Below are 15,928 nucleotides of genomic sequence, written 5' to 3' on the forward strand. Positions count from 1 at the left end.
CCCCCACAGACGGGCCTTGGGATCATTTCCTGGGGCTTGATGTCCCTTATGTACACACAGGATTCATCCATGCAGCAGGCATTTGACAGACAGGTAGCGAGTGTCCACCGACGGTGGCAAAGTGGCTTTGCCTGCAGACTGATTCACCGCCAGGCTTCGCTGCTTAGTCTGTGACCTGGGCCAGCTGACTCCAGTTCTCCGAGCCTCGGTTTCCGCATCGGTAGAATGAGACGGGGTGGGTGCTGCTGAATGGGGCTGTCATGGGAACTAGCTGCGCCAACACTAGTGAGGCTCTGAGCCTCTTGCGCGGCAGAGGAAGCGGCGGTACACGCAGCCGTGGGCTCGTGCCAGCCACTAGAGAGCGAGCATGAAGACACCAGGGCCCTGCCATCCCAGGGGTCTGGGCAGGTGGAGAAGAGTGGGCACCATGCTGAGGTATGTTCAGTGCCCCGATGGGCAGATGGCCCCTGGACCAGCCAAGTCTTTTCATGACATTGTCGACTCTATTTGGGATGGGTGGAGGTGTGGTGTGGGTTCACCCCCAAACCCCCCAAGTCCTGGGCTTTGAGCTCTCTTTGCCTGCTCCCACTTGTTCCTGGGATAAGTGGCCTCCAAGAGAGCTGGTGTCAGGACCTGGGTTGCCCCTTGACCTTTCCCTCTCGGGGGCATGATGCCAGCTGCCCAAGTTGGTTAGATGGAGAGGCTTCTGCTTGCTACTCCAGAGCTGGGCCAGGCAGAGGGCGTCTATGGGAGGGACCCTGGGTTCTGGGGACGTCAGAGCCAGAACCTCAGAGGCAACAGTCTGCAGTTCCCTTAGAGTCACCCAGGCCCTGCCCGGAGCCCCCTGGAAGACCCCTGAGACCAGCCTGAGACTAGAGACTAGTTATCTGTCTGGAGTTACTCAGGATGTAGCCAGCTAGAGAGGAACTAAACCGTGTCTCCCCCCAAGCATAGGTTTCCTTGCTCTAGGCTTCTGGTAAGGGAATTTATTTCTGGGTCCTCGACCAGCCGTTGGGAGATTTCTTCTCACTGGGAGACGAGAACGTGAACAGGCTGGGCGCCCCTCCCTCATTCATTCAGTCAGTGCTGAAGCAGGACCTCACATGGTGAGGACACTGGGTAGGAAGCCCAGCTCGGGCCTCCTGCCCTGTGGAGGTGATAGTCCAGAAAGACGCTGGCGGGAAGAAAATGATGATGAAGAACCAAGTGTGTATATACCAACTCTGGTCATTTAAACTACAAAAAAGTGTGCGCGGGATTCGGGCAGGCGTGGGGGGAGGTGGGCAGGATGGCAGGGGTGGAGATGGGTGATCCCAGAGGAAGGTAAGCAGCAGGGAAGTCCGTGGAGCCCCAACCCCAAGAAGAGAGGCTGTGAGGCTGCAGGACAGGGTGGGTCCTGGTGGGTTCTTCCTTCCATCCCAGGGCAGGGAGCTGGGCAAGCACAGGGGCCTGATCTGACCTGCAGTTGGGGAAGTTCCAGCTGCTGGCTGAGCGGGCAGGTCACTCTGGCCCAGGCCACACCGCAGGAGCCTGGAGGGGCCGAGCCTGGACCCCTGCGCTCTCAGGTGGCCCGCTGAGGCCTCTGGGAAGCTGCTTTGAGAGGCCGTGCTGTGCTCCTGTGCACCTGGCGTGTGCCCTGGGCTTCGCTGACAAAGGAAGGTGGAGGGTTCTTCACAGCCGGAAACAGAGCAGGCGTAAGGCCAATGACTGTGCTGCTGGATTCTACCCGTTGAGGACTTGCCTCTGGCTCTGTGGAGACCCTAGGGGTCTGCCAGCCCCCCTGACCTTTGGGCAGCAAGAGGCTTCCCCTCCCCAGGGGCTCAGGAAGGCGCTTCTCTGGGAGCTATCTGTCCTGAGTGGGCTCAGCCAAGATGTCCCTGAAGGGGCTCAGCTCCAGAGTTCGAACCCTCCCTCGCCTGCACAGCCCTCCCCAAGACCAAAGCCAGGCCTGCACACCCCCAGGGTCTCAGGGCATGAACCTCAGGCCCATTTTGCCAGAAACCAATTCATCTGGTAATTTTCCCGAAACACAACTGCTTTCCTCGTGTGTTCTAACCTGACCCGCTAATGGTTTTCTCTCTGTTTTTGCTATTTTGTTGACGTTTTAAGTATTTTCTAGAAAGCAGTTTGTCTGAGGGCACTGCTTACTTAATTTTGTATTTCTAGTAAGTCTCAACTTTGCAGAATTAGGGAATTATTCTGTATCCTCTTAGCTGTCATTTTCTACTTCATCTCATTTTAAAAATGCTTAGGAATCCTCTGCTGGTTTGTCTAAAATCACTTTATTCAACATTGAATATTTTAAGATGTCATTTGAATCCACTGAAGGGAAGGATAATTATTCACTAAGCTGATTTTGTTGAGCGGTTGGAGCATCGGCCTGTGGACCAGAGAGTCCCGGGTTCGGTTCCCACTAGGGGCACGTACCAAAAAAAAAAAAAAAAATGTTGACTCTATTTAGCAGCCACATGGGACTTACCATGGGCTCTGCCCTGTTGGCAGCGCTGAAATACACATCTACGCCCTGGCCGGTTTGGCTCAGCGGTTAGAGCGTCGGCCTGCGGTCCTGAGAGACCCGGGTTCGGTTCCCGCTAAGGGCATGTACCTTGGTTGCAGTTTGTCCCCGGCCCTGGTCGGTTGTGCGGGTGGCAGCCACTCAATGTGTCCCTTTCACGTCGATGTTTCTCTCTCTCTCTTTCTGTTCCTCTCTCTCCCTCCCACTCTACCTGAACAAAAAATGGAAAAATGTCCTCGAGTGAGGATTAAAAAAAAAAAAAAAAAAGAAATACACATCTATTGTAAACTTCTCAACAGCCCCAGGAGATGAGAGCATCATCATCCCCATTTTGCAGATGAGGAAGCTGAGGCCAGGCCATGTGCCCATGGTCACTGGGCTGGCAGATGGCGGGGCCAAGATTCAAATGAGGCAGCCCCACTCCAGATTTCCTTCACTCAACAAAAATTTCATTTTATTCTGATTTAACTTTAGCGCCGAGTTACTATTAGGACACTCAGATGCCAAAAACAACCAAAAAAGGGTGGCTTTTTGGCAAACTGGACATTAAATGAGTTGATAATCAAGGAGATAATTTTAGGCCCAGTGTCCTGTTATAGGGCCTCCAGCTGGCCAGCTCCCTCTCCATTTTTGGGGTTGAGGTATCCCCCCTCCTATTCCTGCACCCGGCAGACACCTGTGTGCAGGGCGCAGGGCTTGGCACAGGTAAAGGAGATGGGCCAGGAGAGAGGGAGTCGCAGGCTTTCGGAGGCAACAGAAAACGCCGCAAGGAGAGACCTGGAAGTTTCTCCAGGTGAGTTGGAGGCTGGATTAGGACTGGGAGGGATAGTGGGCATCTCAGGAAAAGGGACCCTTGAGAACAGGCTCAGGGGTGGGAGAGCCTGCTGGAAGCTGCTGGGGGCTCGGCCCCTGACAAGGTCGTGCTGAACGTCTACGGTGACCCCTTCCAGGAAGCCTCCCGGTCACTCTGGAAATAAGTACCTGCCCTGCATGTGACTTCCCAGGGCTCGGCCTCTGTCTCAGCCTCAGCTCAGCACTGCCTGCTGCGTCCTCTTGCCTGACTGAGCCCCAACTGCGTTCTCCTCCCCTCTTCCTCCCGCTCCCCTCCTTTCTCTACCTCCTCACTTCCCATTCTCTCCCTCTCCCCTCCCTCCTTCCCCTCCTCCTCTCCCCTGCTCGGCTCCTCCTTGGAGAGGGGAGCAGAGGCTGGGTTTCCTCCTCTTCTGTCACTAGCTCGGGCTCAGTGAAGCCAGTGAATGAAGGGAAATCTGGGGAGGAACCTTCTCCCTCCCAGAGGAGTCCGCGCTGACCTTGGACCGAGAAGGAGGCGGCCGGGAGGGGCTCACCCCCTTCCCCTCTGGTTATTGGCAGTCTGGCTGCAGGACCTGTGGTCCTGTAAAGCTCCCAGGCTTAGACCAGGGGCTAAATTTAGATGAGGCTTTGTCGCCAGGCCAGAGGGAAGCATTAGGCTCGGCCAGACCCCCTGGCTCCAGGGAGGTGGCACCTTTGGTGCCTGCCTGGCCCCAGGGGCACAGGTTCTGCCTGGACAGGGCCCAAGGTGAAGAGCAGCTGGTGTCTTGGCCCCACCCGCTGGCCCCTCCCCCTGCCAGGGCCCCCCCCTGCCAGGGCCCCCCCTCCCCCCTGCCCTCTCCTAAGGTGAGGGCTTTTGGTTCCAAGCACAGAGGCGGGAACCAGGACCCGGGCTGGCCTCAGCGTGAAAATTCAGAGAGATGGAAATCTGACAAGTAGGAAAAGCCCAGAGCCTGAGCTCCCAGCACCAGGGGGAGAGCACAGCCCTACCTGGCTGAGCGGACCATCCGTCCAGTCGGCCAACCCACGTTCATTGAGCACCTGCTCTGTCTGTGTCAGGCTCCGGACTGGGAACGGGGGTGAGGGGGGCAGCTCTCTGCCCTTGGGACAGCTAAGCACTAATCATACACAAGCCCAAGATGACCCCCACCAAAGAGAATAATGGGGTGTACAGGGACTTGAGGTTATAGAATCCTAACTTCTCATCTCCTTTGCACAAGGGGCTGCCCAGTGGGCTGGGTCTGCCTCCATTCCTCCCGTGGCCCAGCTCTGCCTACAGGCCCCCACACCCCTGTGGTGACAGCAGCTTCGTGCTCGAGTGGCCTCCCGAGCCCATAGCCCTGTATGGGGCCAGGGTTCTCTCAGCGTCCGTGGACCACAGGCCTTCACATCTTCACCCAAGATCAGTCTTCCGGGTATTATCTGACCAAGCCCTAACCTGCCAGACTGTCTGTCCAGTCCTGCCTCTGCCCCTAACCTGCTGTGTGGCCTGAGGAGGTGAATTCACTTCTCTGAGACTCAGATGCCACAACTGTAAAATGGGTTTATTTGCAGCTACCTCAAGGCTGTTGAGAGAATGAAACGAGCTATTTAGTGCTGTGTCTCGTACACAGGAAGTGCCGACTTCACACCAAAGAAGCCTCTCCTTCTCCCTTGTGCAGAGAGTGTCTTCAGGGGCCCCGTGTCCACAGGAGGGGTGCTGAGGGCTAAGGGGGATCCGCAGTGGCTACAGAGTTAGGGGAGGAGGAAGCAGGATTTCTAGAAGCTTTTCTGGAGGAGAAGGACTTGAGCTGGGCTGTGGGACTCCCCACAGTGGGGCTTGAACCCCACACCTGAGCTCCCTAACTGGACCTCTGCTCTCCCTGCTCCCTTCTGCACCTTTCCAATCTAGGGGATCCCTACCTGGCCTGATCCTACCCGAGTACACCCACTGGGTCCCCCAGCCAAGGCCTGGCACACAGTAGGCATTCTACAAATACTTCCCTGGGTGAATGAACTGCTGGCGGACCTCCACTGGCTTTGTCGGCAGAAGGACACGGGCACAGGGGTGCATCCCACCCTGGTGAGGGGACCCCTGGGGCTGAGGGGCAGACAGAGCAGACTCCTATCACTTCTGCAGACGGGTCCAGGCCTGGCCGGGCTGCTGTTCTGCTGTTGGGCCTTGGGCATTTCCCACCTCAGTTCCCCGCTCTGTACAGCAGAGGTGAGAGAAACAAGGGATGAATGACGGAACAGGGCAGGGGACAGATGAGCGCTGTCAGTGGCCAGCCGGGGCCTGACCTCTGATCTCCGACCTTCCTATTTCCTAGGCAGCTGCGCCACGCCAGGCACCCGGAGACCAGCGCCCGTGGGCATTGCTGGAGCAGTACTGCCACACTGTCACCACCCTCGCCAACCTGTCAGGTACGCAAGCCCCTGCCTGCACTGTGCCGCAGACCCAGGGGTGAGGGTGGGTCCGCGGGGCCTGGAGGAAGAGGCTCTCCGGCGCCAGCCGCAGCTGGATGGGGTGGTGGACCGTGACTGGCCTCCAGCTTCCAGGCTTGGCTCTTTTCTCTGCCTTCGGGTAGGTCCCTTCCCCAGTTGGGGCTCAGGCTCCTTCCTGATGATGAAGGGTTTGGCTGGGACTCGTCCTCCAGCTCCCAGCTCCCAGCTCCCAGCTCCCTGCATCCAGGAGCCCAGGAGGGGCTGCCGTTCTGCTTTTAAACTCGAGCAAGATTAGCAACAATGTCAAATCCACTCTCTGGTTGCCGTGACTACACGTGTTCCCTCCTCAGGAGACCTGCGCAGCAGCAGCCGGCCCCTGAGTTCTGACCCCGCAGCTTCCCAGCGGCCGGTTTGGAGTCAGGGTCAGCCGCTGCAGAGGTCCGCACAGCCCTGCACTCCCACAGGTTCGGGAGACATCCCCGGGGCCCCACCCGCGTCCTGGCCTTCTCAGCCTGCAGCCGGGAAAGGGGAGGGCTAGGGGTGACCCTGGAACCGGAGACAAGAGTGCTGGTCAGCCTAAGGCAGATGCCAGCCCTGTCACCTGGCCTCCTTACAGTACAGGGATCAAGAGCTCAGGTATTAGGGTCAGACAGACCCGAGTCTGGGACCTGGCTCTCCACCCAGCAGCTGTGTGACTGTGGACAAGTCACCCAACCCGCCTGCATTCGTGTGCTGGGGCTGCCGTGAGACCCACAGGCCGAGGGACTTCCACACAGGCATTGATTTGCCCGGGATTCTGAGGCTAGAAGCCCACGGTCAGACGCCAGCAGTCAGTTCCTCCTGCGGCCTCTCTCCTTGGCCTGTAGGTGGCCATCTTCTCCCTGGGCCTCCGCTTGGTCACCCTCGATGGATGTGTGTCCGAAGCTCCTCTTCGTAAAAGAGCAGCATCATTTGGGGTCAGAGCCCATCCTAATGACTTAGTGACCTATCTCCCAATAAGGTCGCATTCTGAGGTGTTGGGGATCAGGATTTCAACATACGGATTTTGAGGAACACAATTCAATCCCTAATACCTTCTGAGCCTCAGTTTCCTCATCTGCTATAAACGGGTCTGAATTAACCTCAAAGGCATACTGAGAAGGTTGAATGAGAGACCATGGATGTGCCCAGCATGGGCCACATCAGGCAGGAAGTGGAGCCCCCATATCAGGAGGACCCCAGTTTTCTCCTCTTTAGAGCCCTCTGCTCTCAGGGACAATGCTGGCTCATTAGCGGACCCACTGTCTTCTCCCCGCTCCTTCCCCTCCAGCACGTGGTACAGACCCTTATGACCCCTGATAAACGGCTCTCCGCCCCGCTCCTAGTGAGGAGGGTCGCAACTTTTCCAAACACAGGGTTTCCCCTGCATAACTTGTAATATCGTTCATCTGTTTTTTAACCAGATACATAGTGCGCACACACACACACACACACACACACATTTGGGGAAAATGTTTTTAAAAATCAAAGAAGAAAGAACAATTGGGAAAAATATTTTTAAAAATCAAAGAAGACAATAAGTGCTCCTTATCCCACAACCCAGGAAATGTTCATAATATTTATATGCTACATCAGTTTATCACTCCATAGAGCCGATGTTTTCTCATCTTTGTTTTTATAAAACTGGGACAATCCTGTGTCCACAGTTTTGAACCTGCTCTTTCTTCTTATAACTCAGAGTGAACATTTCCCCCGTCATTAAATATTCACCCAGCACGTGATGCTGCCTGGCAGCCGCTTGGGGACGAATCATCCTTCATTAACTGTGCCCCTGAGTGGGACGTGGGGGCTGTTAGGAGGCCCTTGGACTTGAACAACCGCTCAGGTCCCTACGTGGTGGTAGTCTCCTTTACAGTGTCCACTGATTGAGAAAATGCATGAAGACTAGCATAAAGTTCAAAACCACGTAAAACCAAACAATCTATTGTTTAGACATAACAAGTGATAAATCTGAAAAAGCTAAGTGCAAGGACACGATGAACACAACATAGAAGAGAATGTTCCCTCGGGGAAGGCGTGCATAGATAGACACGGAAGTGATTAGTAATGATCTAATTTCAGATTGGGGGATCAAAATTATGTTTACTGCGACGTACAAACTTCCATGGACGACGAAACAAAAATAAAGTTAGGCCACGTGTGGGCTAATGATGATAAGGGGTCATGAATCAAAGGCTGTGATCAGTTAAACAGTATGCCCCTGGCTGAGGTCCAAAGAAAGGAAAAACACACATAACCACAAGAGACTTCAGCAGGCTTAACGTGGGTTGCTTGTTTTATTCATCACAGAGGTATATATTGAAAAGCATGTTATTTATTCAGTCTATAGGCAATATAAGGATCCAATGGATTCAAGGGTCCCTTGAAATAATTCCTCAATCCAACACGCACGCACGCATGCACGCACTCACGCCTGGGCTGGTCAAATGGGAAGAGAGCCTTGTCAGGAGACCAGCTGAAGCTAAGGCATTTATTCTTTTTTATTATTATTTGTTTGTTTTTATCCTCACCCGAGGACATTTTTCCATTCTTTGTTCAGATAAAGTGGGAGGGAGGGAGGGAGAGATTGAGAGAGAGAGAGAGAGAGAGAGAGAGAGAGAAACATCTATGTGAAAGGGACACATCGAGTGGCTGCCACCCGCATGACTAACCAGGGCCGGGGACAAACTGCAACCGAGGTACCTGCCCTTAGCGGGAACTGAACCACAGGCCGACGCTCTAACTGCTGAGCCAAACCGGCCAGGGTTAAGGCCTCTATTCCTTCAGTGGCAACTCTGAGTTCAGGCCTGGGGCATTCTGATGGGCGCTGGGGCTAGCTAGTGAACTTGACCAGCCCTGACCTCAGGGAGTCACAGGCTGGTAGAGGAGACAGTAGAAAAACCAACAACCTTGATGTGACATAGACCAGCTCCCAGCAGATGGAGGCACCGAGGAGGGCCACCCAACGCAGACAAGACAAAGCAGGTGAGAGCTAAGCTGGCCTTTGGAAAGACGAGTGGGCATCAGTAGACTCGCGGGAGTGAAGAGCAGTAAGGGCATTTCTCTTAGAGGGAACAGCATGTGCAAAGGGGCAGAGGTATAGAGCGGTTCCGGGGATTGACAAGCTGTTCCAAAGGGCATCTCAAGTTGAGCAGGAGGGAGAGGATGGGAAATAAAGGATCACAAAGAATGTCCTTTGCAGTGCTAGAGAGCTGGGCTCCATCCTGAGGACCATCAGGAGCCACTGTTGTGCAGAGTGACCTGGTCACCTGCCCAGCCTGGCCTCTGCAGAGGTGAGGGTAGTCTGGAAGGGGGAGGGGCGTTCTCTTTCTTCCTCCGCACTTCCCTTTGCCCATCTGTAAACGAGGTGGGCATTGGAAGGTTGCTGGTCTCACAACCCAGCCCCAGGGCTCAACATGAAAACACCAGGCCTTATCCCCTGTGCCCCGGTGGGGGGACATGGGCTGGAGTGGGAGCACTGTCCCCAGTGTCACAGGGCAAGAATGAGGTACTTCCTGGCCTCCCCTGAGCCTCCATACCCTCAGCAGCAGCCCCGCGGTAACTCCCAGTAAACCCCACGAAGGTGCCCCAGCTCTGCATGCTCGTCTTTCAGCCTGGTCACACCCAGCCCCTCAGATGTGCACACGCAGACTGTCCCCTCACATCCTGTTGTCCAGCTGACATTTGACGGGCAGTGGGATGAATGAGAGCGTGTGTGTGGTTCTGTGAAGACGTGTGACTGTGTGTGACGCTGTGTCTATTTCCACTGCGCTCTGCGTGCCTGTTTGATGCCGGGCATTGGGCTGTGACCAGGGAACCATGATGCGTGTCTGAGCCTGGAACTGGTCACTGCCACTGCCGCTGACATCGGGGGTGAGCCAGAGACACCTGCCCCACCTGCCCCACCCCGTGCTGCCCATGACACACAGGTGTCTTCCCCAGCACCTGCCACACTTCCCTAAACTTATCTGCAACCTGTCCCACCAGCCTGGGGGCACACACTGTCCCAAATACCTCTCCCCTGGGCCTGCATCTCAGAGGCCTCCCACCTGCCTCTGCCTCCTGAGTTAGCAAAAAGGCCCAAACCTTCATTTGTTGTCGGGTTTAATCTCATTGAGGGACGTCTTAGCTCTTGACAATTTTTTCCTCGTTTACCTATTTGCAAACACTAAAGTGAGCTGGGAAATCAATGTGTTCCCAAGCTGCTACCTTTTCCAGTTTCCTCTCTGTCACACCGAGAATAATGGACAATTGTGCCTATAATAATCCGATTCAAGAAGAAATGGCCCTGCATTCCAGAACCCGGGACCTTGGGTCTGTGGGTCTGTGCTCAGGCCCCGCCTGGCCAGTCAAGATGCAGAATGGCCTTTGGCCCTGCCACTGAAATGGTCGCCTCCCAGAGGAGCCTTGATTACATGCGCGCTCCCAATTAAGAGCAGCTCAGGTCACCCAGGCCAATCTTCCATTCTGCAGAAAGATGAATGTCAGACGAGCAGTCCTTGGCCGCTGGTCACTGGGCACTCGCACCCCCTGGCATGGCTGCTTACCTGCATGGTGCTCTGGTGATGAGCCAGTTAATAACTTAGCTTGGCTTCTCCCTTTGCCTCTGTGCCGTGATCAGGGCGTGGAGGGCTGTCCTTTGTGCCTGAAGGAGACTATTTCTCAGTGAAGACTTAGGCTGACCCTGCCAGACACACTCTACCTATGTGGGGTCCAGTGAGGCAGGGCTCCGTCTGGGACCGGGGACAGGACTCTGCCTAGGATTGGGCTTGGGACTCAGCTTCTCCCACTGCTCCTGGCACTGGTTATGATGGACACCAAGGAGCCTTTGCCTCTGCAGCCGGCCAGAATTGAGCCAAGGGCTCCGACGGTCTCTTCAGGAGGCAGAGGACAGACCTGGCTCGCTGGCCTGGCCCTGGAGAGAGTCTGGTGCCCCAGCGCTTGGCGCTGCCTGGGCAGTCACAGCAGCACTGGCACGGAGGCTGGTGAGGCTGGAGCACACAGCCCAGCTGCCCCTCCCTTCTCCCTGCTCAGAGCACACTGCTGGCTCGGGGTGGGCTCAGCCTCCTCTGGCAGCTTTGTTGGCAATGGAGGCTGGCAAGGGGGACAGAACTAGTTCCCCTGGGCCTCCACCCCAGCTGGGACTGGGTTCCAGCTCTCCCCATGCTCTCAAGATAGAAACACACAACACACACACACACACACACACACACACACACACACACACCTTCCTCATTCTTTGCAACTCAGAACTCAGAACCAGAGACTCTCAGGCCTGTGAGGTGTCTCAGAACATCTCACTGATGTGGGAACAGCTCCAGAAGAGAGGGAAGAACTGGGGTAACATGCAGGAATTGTAGAGACAGCAGGACCAGAGCCCAACTGCAGTTGGGGTGCACCGTGCCCCAGGCCCTGTCTCCTGGACCTAGATCTCCCCCCTCCCCGCCCCCAGCAGACATGAGCAGAGAGCTCACCCTGGGCACTCAGAATGGAGCCACACAAATTACAGAGCAGGTAGTCCTGATGGGGCTGGAGCAAATTCCATAAAGGTTTTCAGCCCCTCAACACGTGCTACGGGGTCTGATCTCCCCTACACACACACACACACACACACACACACACACACACACATACACCCCCAGAAATCACTTTCAGGTGGCCAGCCCCAGCCAGGAGGAAGAGAGACTTTATTCTCTCAGGAGCCCAGGGCAGTTACACCCGGTGTTTGAAGTCAGTCTCCAGATAAATTTCAAACAACGTATCCCCGGACCTGGCCGGCCACCAACTCTTCCTCACCAGGACTGGTTCCCCTGGAAATCTCCCCATCCCAGCCCCCCCAGCCTGGTCCAGGTCTTCAGGCATTCAAGCGCCTTGTTCTCACTAGACTTTTCGGTGGCCACTCCGTTTCCCTCGAAACCCCTCCAACCCACTTCCTTCCCAGAGGCCACAGAGAGCTTTGCTGGGGTGCGGATCTGCGTGGACTCTCGCCCCACCCCCTGCTGCTCCCTCCAGTGTCCTTGCTCAGGGGAAGACACTCAGGGGCGAGCCTCCCAGTCTGGCTCTCGGTTAGGAAGGCTGCAGCGGGTTCCTCGGCCGGTTGGCAGGCGCGCTTTGCTGCCACTGTAGCCCTGGCGGCTGCGATCCTTGGACGGAGCATTCGGCCACCCTAGGCCCACGCTCTCCATCCCCGCCACCTCCTCTGGACCTCGCTGCGGATTGAGCGAGCGGACTCGGGCAGGACCCCGGGTCGGGCTGGAGGAGCCGCCGGCCCCGCCCCCTGACGCCGCCATTGGCCGCGAACGAACGGGTGGACCGCAGCCCCGTGCGCTCCGCGGCTCCTCTCCGTTAGGTCCCCACTTGGCAGTTCCGGGCGATCGGACGCGCGCCCGCAGGCAGCCCAGCAGGTCGGGGCTGGGAGGGCAGCATTCAAACCGCGTTCTCTCGGCCACTCACTGTCGCACCGGCCGGGGTCCCGCAGCACGCCGAGCGGGCACCCACACTCCCTCGCTGCGCGGCTGCGGGGCGCGATGGACGCCGCGCTGCTCCACGGCCTGCTGGAAGCCCACTGCAGCCTGGCGCTGGCGGGAGAGCTATTCTTGGACGGCGGGGCGCTGCCCCTGGACCCCGAGGGTAGGCGGGAGGCGAGCGGACCCGGGCGGTGCGGGCTCCTTCCCTGGCACGCTGGATGCGTCCGGGACCCCGCGCTCCCAGAGCGCAAAGCGCCCTGCACCCCTCTGAGCCCCGCTCCGCTCTCTCCCGTCGCCAGGTCCCTACTCCTACTGCAATACGACCTTGGACCAGATCGGGACATGCTGGCCTCGGAGCGCGGCTGGAGCCCTGGTGGAGAGGCCGTGCCCCGAGTACTTCAACGGCGTCCAGTACAACACCACGCGTGAGTGCCCGATCCTCCGCGCGGGCTTGCACCCGCCTTCCGAGGGCGGTTTAGGGAGCGGAGGGGGGTCCCGACCCAGCGTCAGAGATATGCTGAGGGTGGCAGCACCGTCAGGCCGCTGGTGTTAAGGACCCCTTACAAGGTTGGGGGCACTCCCTCTGCCCCTACCCCACTGTGGCTTCAGACCTCAGGAAGGAGGCAGTGATTTGTCCACGACTCCCGTGCTCCAAGCCACGAGAACCCAGAAAGGGGGGAAGAAAACACTTCCTCCCTTTTGAGGGCAAACCTCTCTTCCACATTATATACCCTGTGTGTGAAGTTCCCCATTAGGGTTTCTCTTTGTTTAGCCGATGCCACCCCCAGCAGGGCGAGGGCAATGTAAGCTAAGTTCCCAACCCCCAGGGTGAGTGGGTGATCACTCTTTACTACCAGAGAGGAGGAGGGCAGGAAGCAAGGAAGATGGGGTGAGCGCGCTCGTTGGGGAAGCATGCGGTGCGTAGAAGCTTCTGGGCCAGAATGTGGGGTGTTGCCTCTTCCTACCCAGATGTCTCCAGACTGACCCTCAGGACTTTGAGTAGGGGGTTGTGGGCTGTATTACTCCAGCGCCCCAGGTAGTCAAGACCAGTCCCAGGGAGCACAGCCTGTGCCTGCCTTCCTCCTGGCTTGACACTCTGGGGAAGTGGCAGCAGCGGCTGCAAGTCAGCCAGCTTCCAGGTGGGCTTACTCAGAACCAGCTTTGGGAGCGAAGGGTGGGGTGCGCGCCTGAGTCTATGCCCTGTGGAAAGTCTGATGGGAGCGAGGGGGGAGTGTCTTGTGGGGCTGTATGGTAGCAATCACTGGTCCACCCTGAAGGCCACTCACTCTCCAGCCTCAACCCCTGCCCCCAGCAGAAAGCCTCCTGAGAGGGAGAGTTGAGTCTGAGGCACCAGTCCTGGAAACACGATAGCAGCCTCCCTCTGAATGCCTGCCTCTGAACAGGGGCACAGCTGGCCCGCCCCACCCATGCAGGTGTGCACACACACGCCTGTCCAAGCTCTCAGAGCCTTCAGAGAGAGATGGTTAGAGGGCTAGACAGATGCCCAAATCCCATGCTGAGCGACACCCCCATGTCTGCACCAGTGGAGAGCTCTGGTGGGCCCAGGGGCCAGCTGTGCCCCACGGAGTCCAACAGCAGAGGTGCTCCTAATGGACGGGATGGTAGAGAGAGTGAGGCCGCTCAGGAAGACTTCTCATCATCTGAGGACATGCTTTCTAGCCACGAGTGAAACAGACCTCCTGACCTGGCTGGTTTTGCTCAGCGGTTAGAGCATCCGCCCCCAGACCAGAGAGTCCTGGGTTTGGTTCCTGCTAAGGGCGCGTACCTCAGTTGCAGTTTGTCCACGGGTCTCTCTCACATCGATGTCTCTCTCTCTCTCTCTCCCCCCCCCCCCCATCTGAAGATAAATGCAAAAAATGCCCTTGGGTGAGGATAAAAAAAATAAAAAGACCTCCTACTTGGCAATGAGGTCCCCGACCATGGAGGTGTGCAAGCAGAAGGAATCACTTCCATACTCCTTCGCAGTCCTGAGATTACAAGATTGTATTTTTAGGATCCTGCCAGCTGTGTGGGGTGTGGCAGTGGAACTCGGGGTCCCTGATTCAGTCTGGGCCAGGAGACTAAGGGCTAAGCAAGGTGATAAGGCATCTCAGCCCCTAGCCCGTGGACCAGGAGCCGGGGGGTGAGCTCTGCTCTGGTTCCTGCCGCAGCCTGGGCTGCCCCCTGTTTTCTCCAACCATTCCGGAGCGCCCTGTTCTGGCGCCCCCTCCTGCCTGTCCCTATGGTTCTCACAGCTACAAAAGAGGCTGCTGCCTCCTCCTGGACAAGGTCCGCATTTCCTCCTGAGGACTTGCTAAGCCCAGCCCAGCTCAGCCTCAGCCTCCTGGATCTCAGGCCCTGTTGGGAACGGCTGGTTCCATCGGTACCGAGGCATCTTCCAGAACAGGGAATAATGGCACACTCTACCTATCCCAACCCTGTGGAGAGGGTGGGGTCCCCACTTCCCAGAACCCCATTCTAGACACATTCCGAAGCACAGATAGTGTTCACGTGGAAACACAGCGGCTGAAGGTTCTCCAGCCAGAGGGGTCTTCCCACTGGGCCCCCTGCTTGTACAGGAATCTCCTCTTCAGCCTGAGGGTGATAGGAAAGGCCGGGCCCTGCCTTCAGGGAGCCAGGCTGCTTAAAGACCAGACTCGTACAAATCAGCCCTCAGAGTTGGAAAGAGGGGTTGGAGGGCACAGGGGCATTCCTGGAAGGCTTCCCGGAGAGGGTGGGGGTGGGCCTGGACGCAGTGGGGATGTCACAATTCTCACAGACAAGCCTGGTGGGGGTGGAGCCTCAAGGAGGGTCTCAGGTGGACCCTGTGCTCTGGGTTGAGAGGGAGAAGCTGTGAGCCCAGGAACTCGTGTCTGCATTCCCAGTCCCCAGCGTGGCCCGATCACAGCCTGACCCCTGAGGCCCGAGGCTAGAAGTCACCTGGAGAACGGTGTCCCTGCTGGGAGAGAGAGAAAGTGGATGTGCATGGCCCTCCCTGGGGGCTTGGCTAAGAGAAGGAGAAAGGGAGAGAGCACAGAAATGAATGGCTCTGTGGCCATCTGGACCCCCGGAGTGTCCCAGCTGCAGGGCTCTCTGTGCTGAGTCCCTCCCTCCCCTCCCTGCTCGTTAAGGGGGGAAATGCCTGCAGAGGGGAAGACACTTGCCCAGGGTCCCACAGAAAACCCGGGCCCGAGTGGCTTCTGCTGGCTCTGGGAGCACTCGGCCTGCGCTCGAGCATCGTCCCCCTGCAGGCACGGGGCCCAGGCTCGAAGGCGGCTGTGGTGGAGTCTCATCCACCCTCTGCCTAAGGACCTGAAGTCTCAGGGAGGACCCGAGGTGCAGCCAGCCCTGTTCTTCCCTCCCTCCCAGGAATCCTCCACACTTAGTGGCCTTTTCCCCGCCCAGGCTCACCTCTTCCTGGCTTGGTGCGTGTGTTACCCTCTCCCTACTCAAAACAAGCTCTTCCGAGGTGCAGAAGACCTGAGCCTGCTTCACGGGATCCTGAGAGAGAGGAGAGGGAGAGGGAGACTATAAAGAGAACTTTTGCATGTTTGCTCTTAAGTGAGCACTGCCCAGGCTGTAGGAGCACAGAGTAGAGGTTGATTCCCAAAGGAGGGGGAGCAAGTCAGGGAGACTTCGTGGAGGAAAGTGTTGTTAACAGAGCTGTGAAGAATTGGGCCAGTGATGTGTCAGG

At 57.2% G+C, this 15,928-nt stretch overlaps 1 protein-coding gene across 3 annotated transcripts in view; it reads left to right on the plus strand.

Moving 5' to 3' along the window:
• The window catches only part of CRHR2 (corticotropin releasing hormone receptor 2), a 36,985-nt gene that overhangs the window by 841 nt on the left and 20,216 nt on the right, over positions 1-15,928 (plus strand). For 2 of the 3 annotated variants that reach the window (XM_036246858.1, XM_036246860.1), the window contains exons 2-3: positions 5,635-5,728; positions 12,534-12,659. In XM_036246858.1, the coding sequence (XP_036102751.1) occupies positions 5,635-5,728; positions 12,534-12,659 (220 nt within the window). The remainder of the gene's footprint in view (positions 1-5,634; positions 5,729-12,533; positions 12,660-15,928) is intronic. The other variant, XM_036246859.1, reaches the window with a different exon arrangement.

This window comes from Molossus molossus, unplaced genomic scaffold, assembly GCF_014108415.1.
Source record: "Molossus molossus isolate mMolMol1 unplaced genomic scaffold, mMolMol1.p scaffold_m16_p_7, whole genome shotgun sequence".
NCBI lineage: Eukaryota > Metazoa > Chordata > Mammalia > Chiroptera > Molossidae > Molossus > Molossus molossus.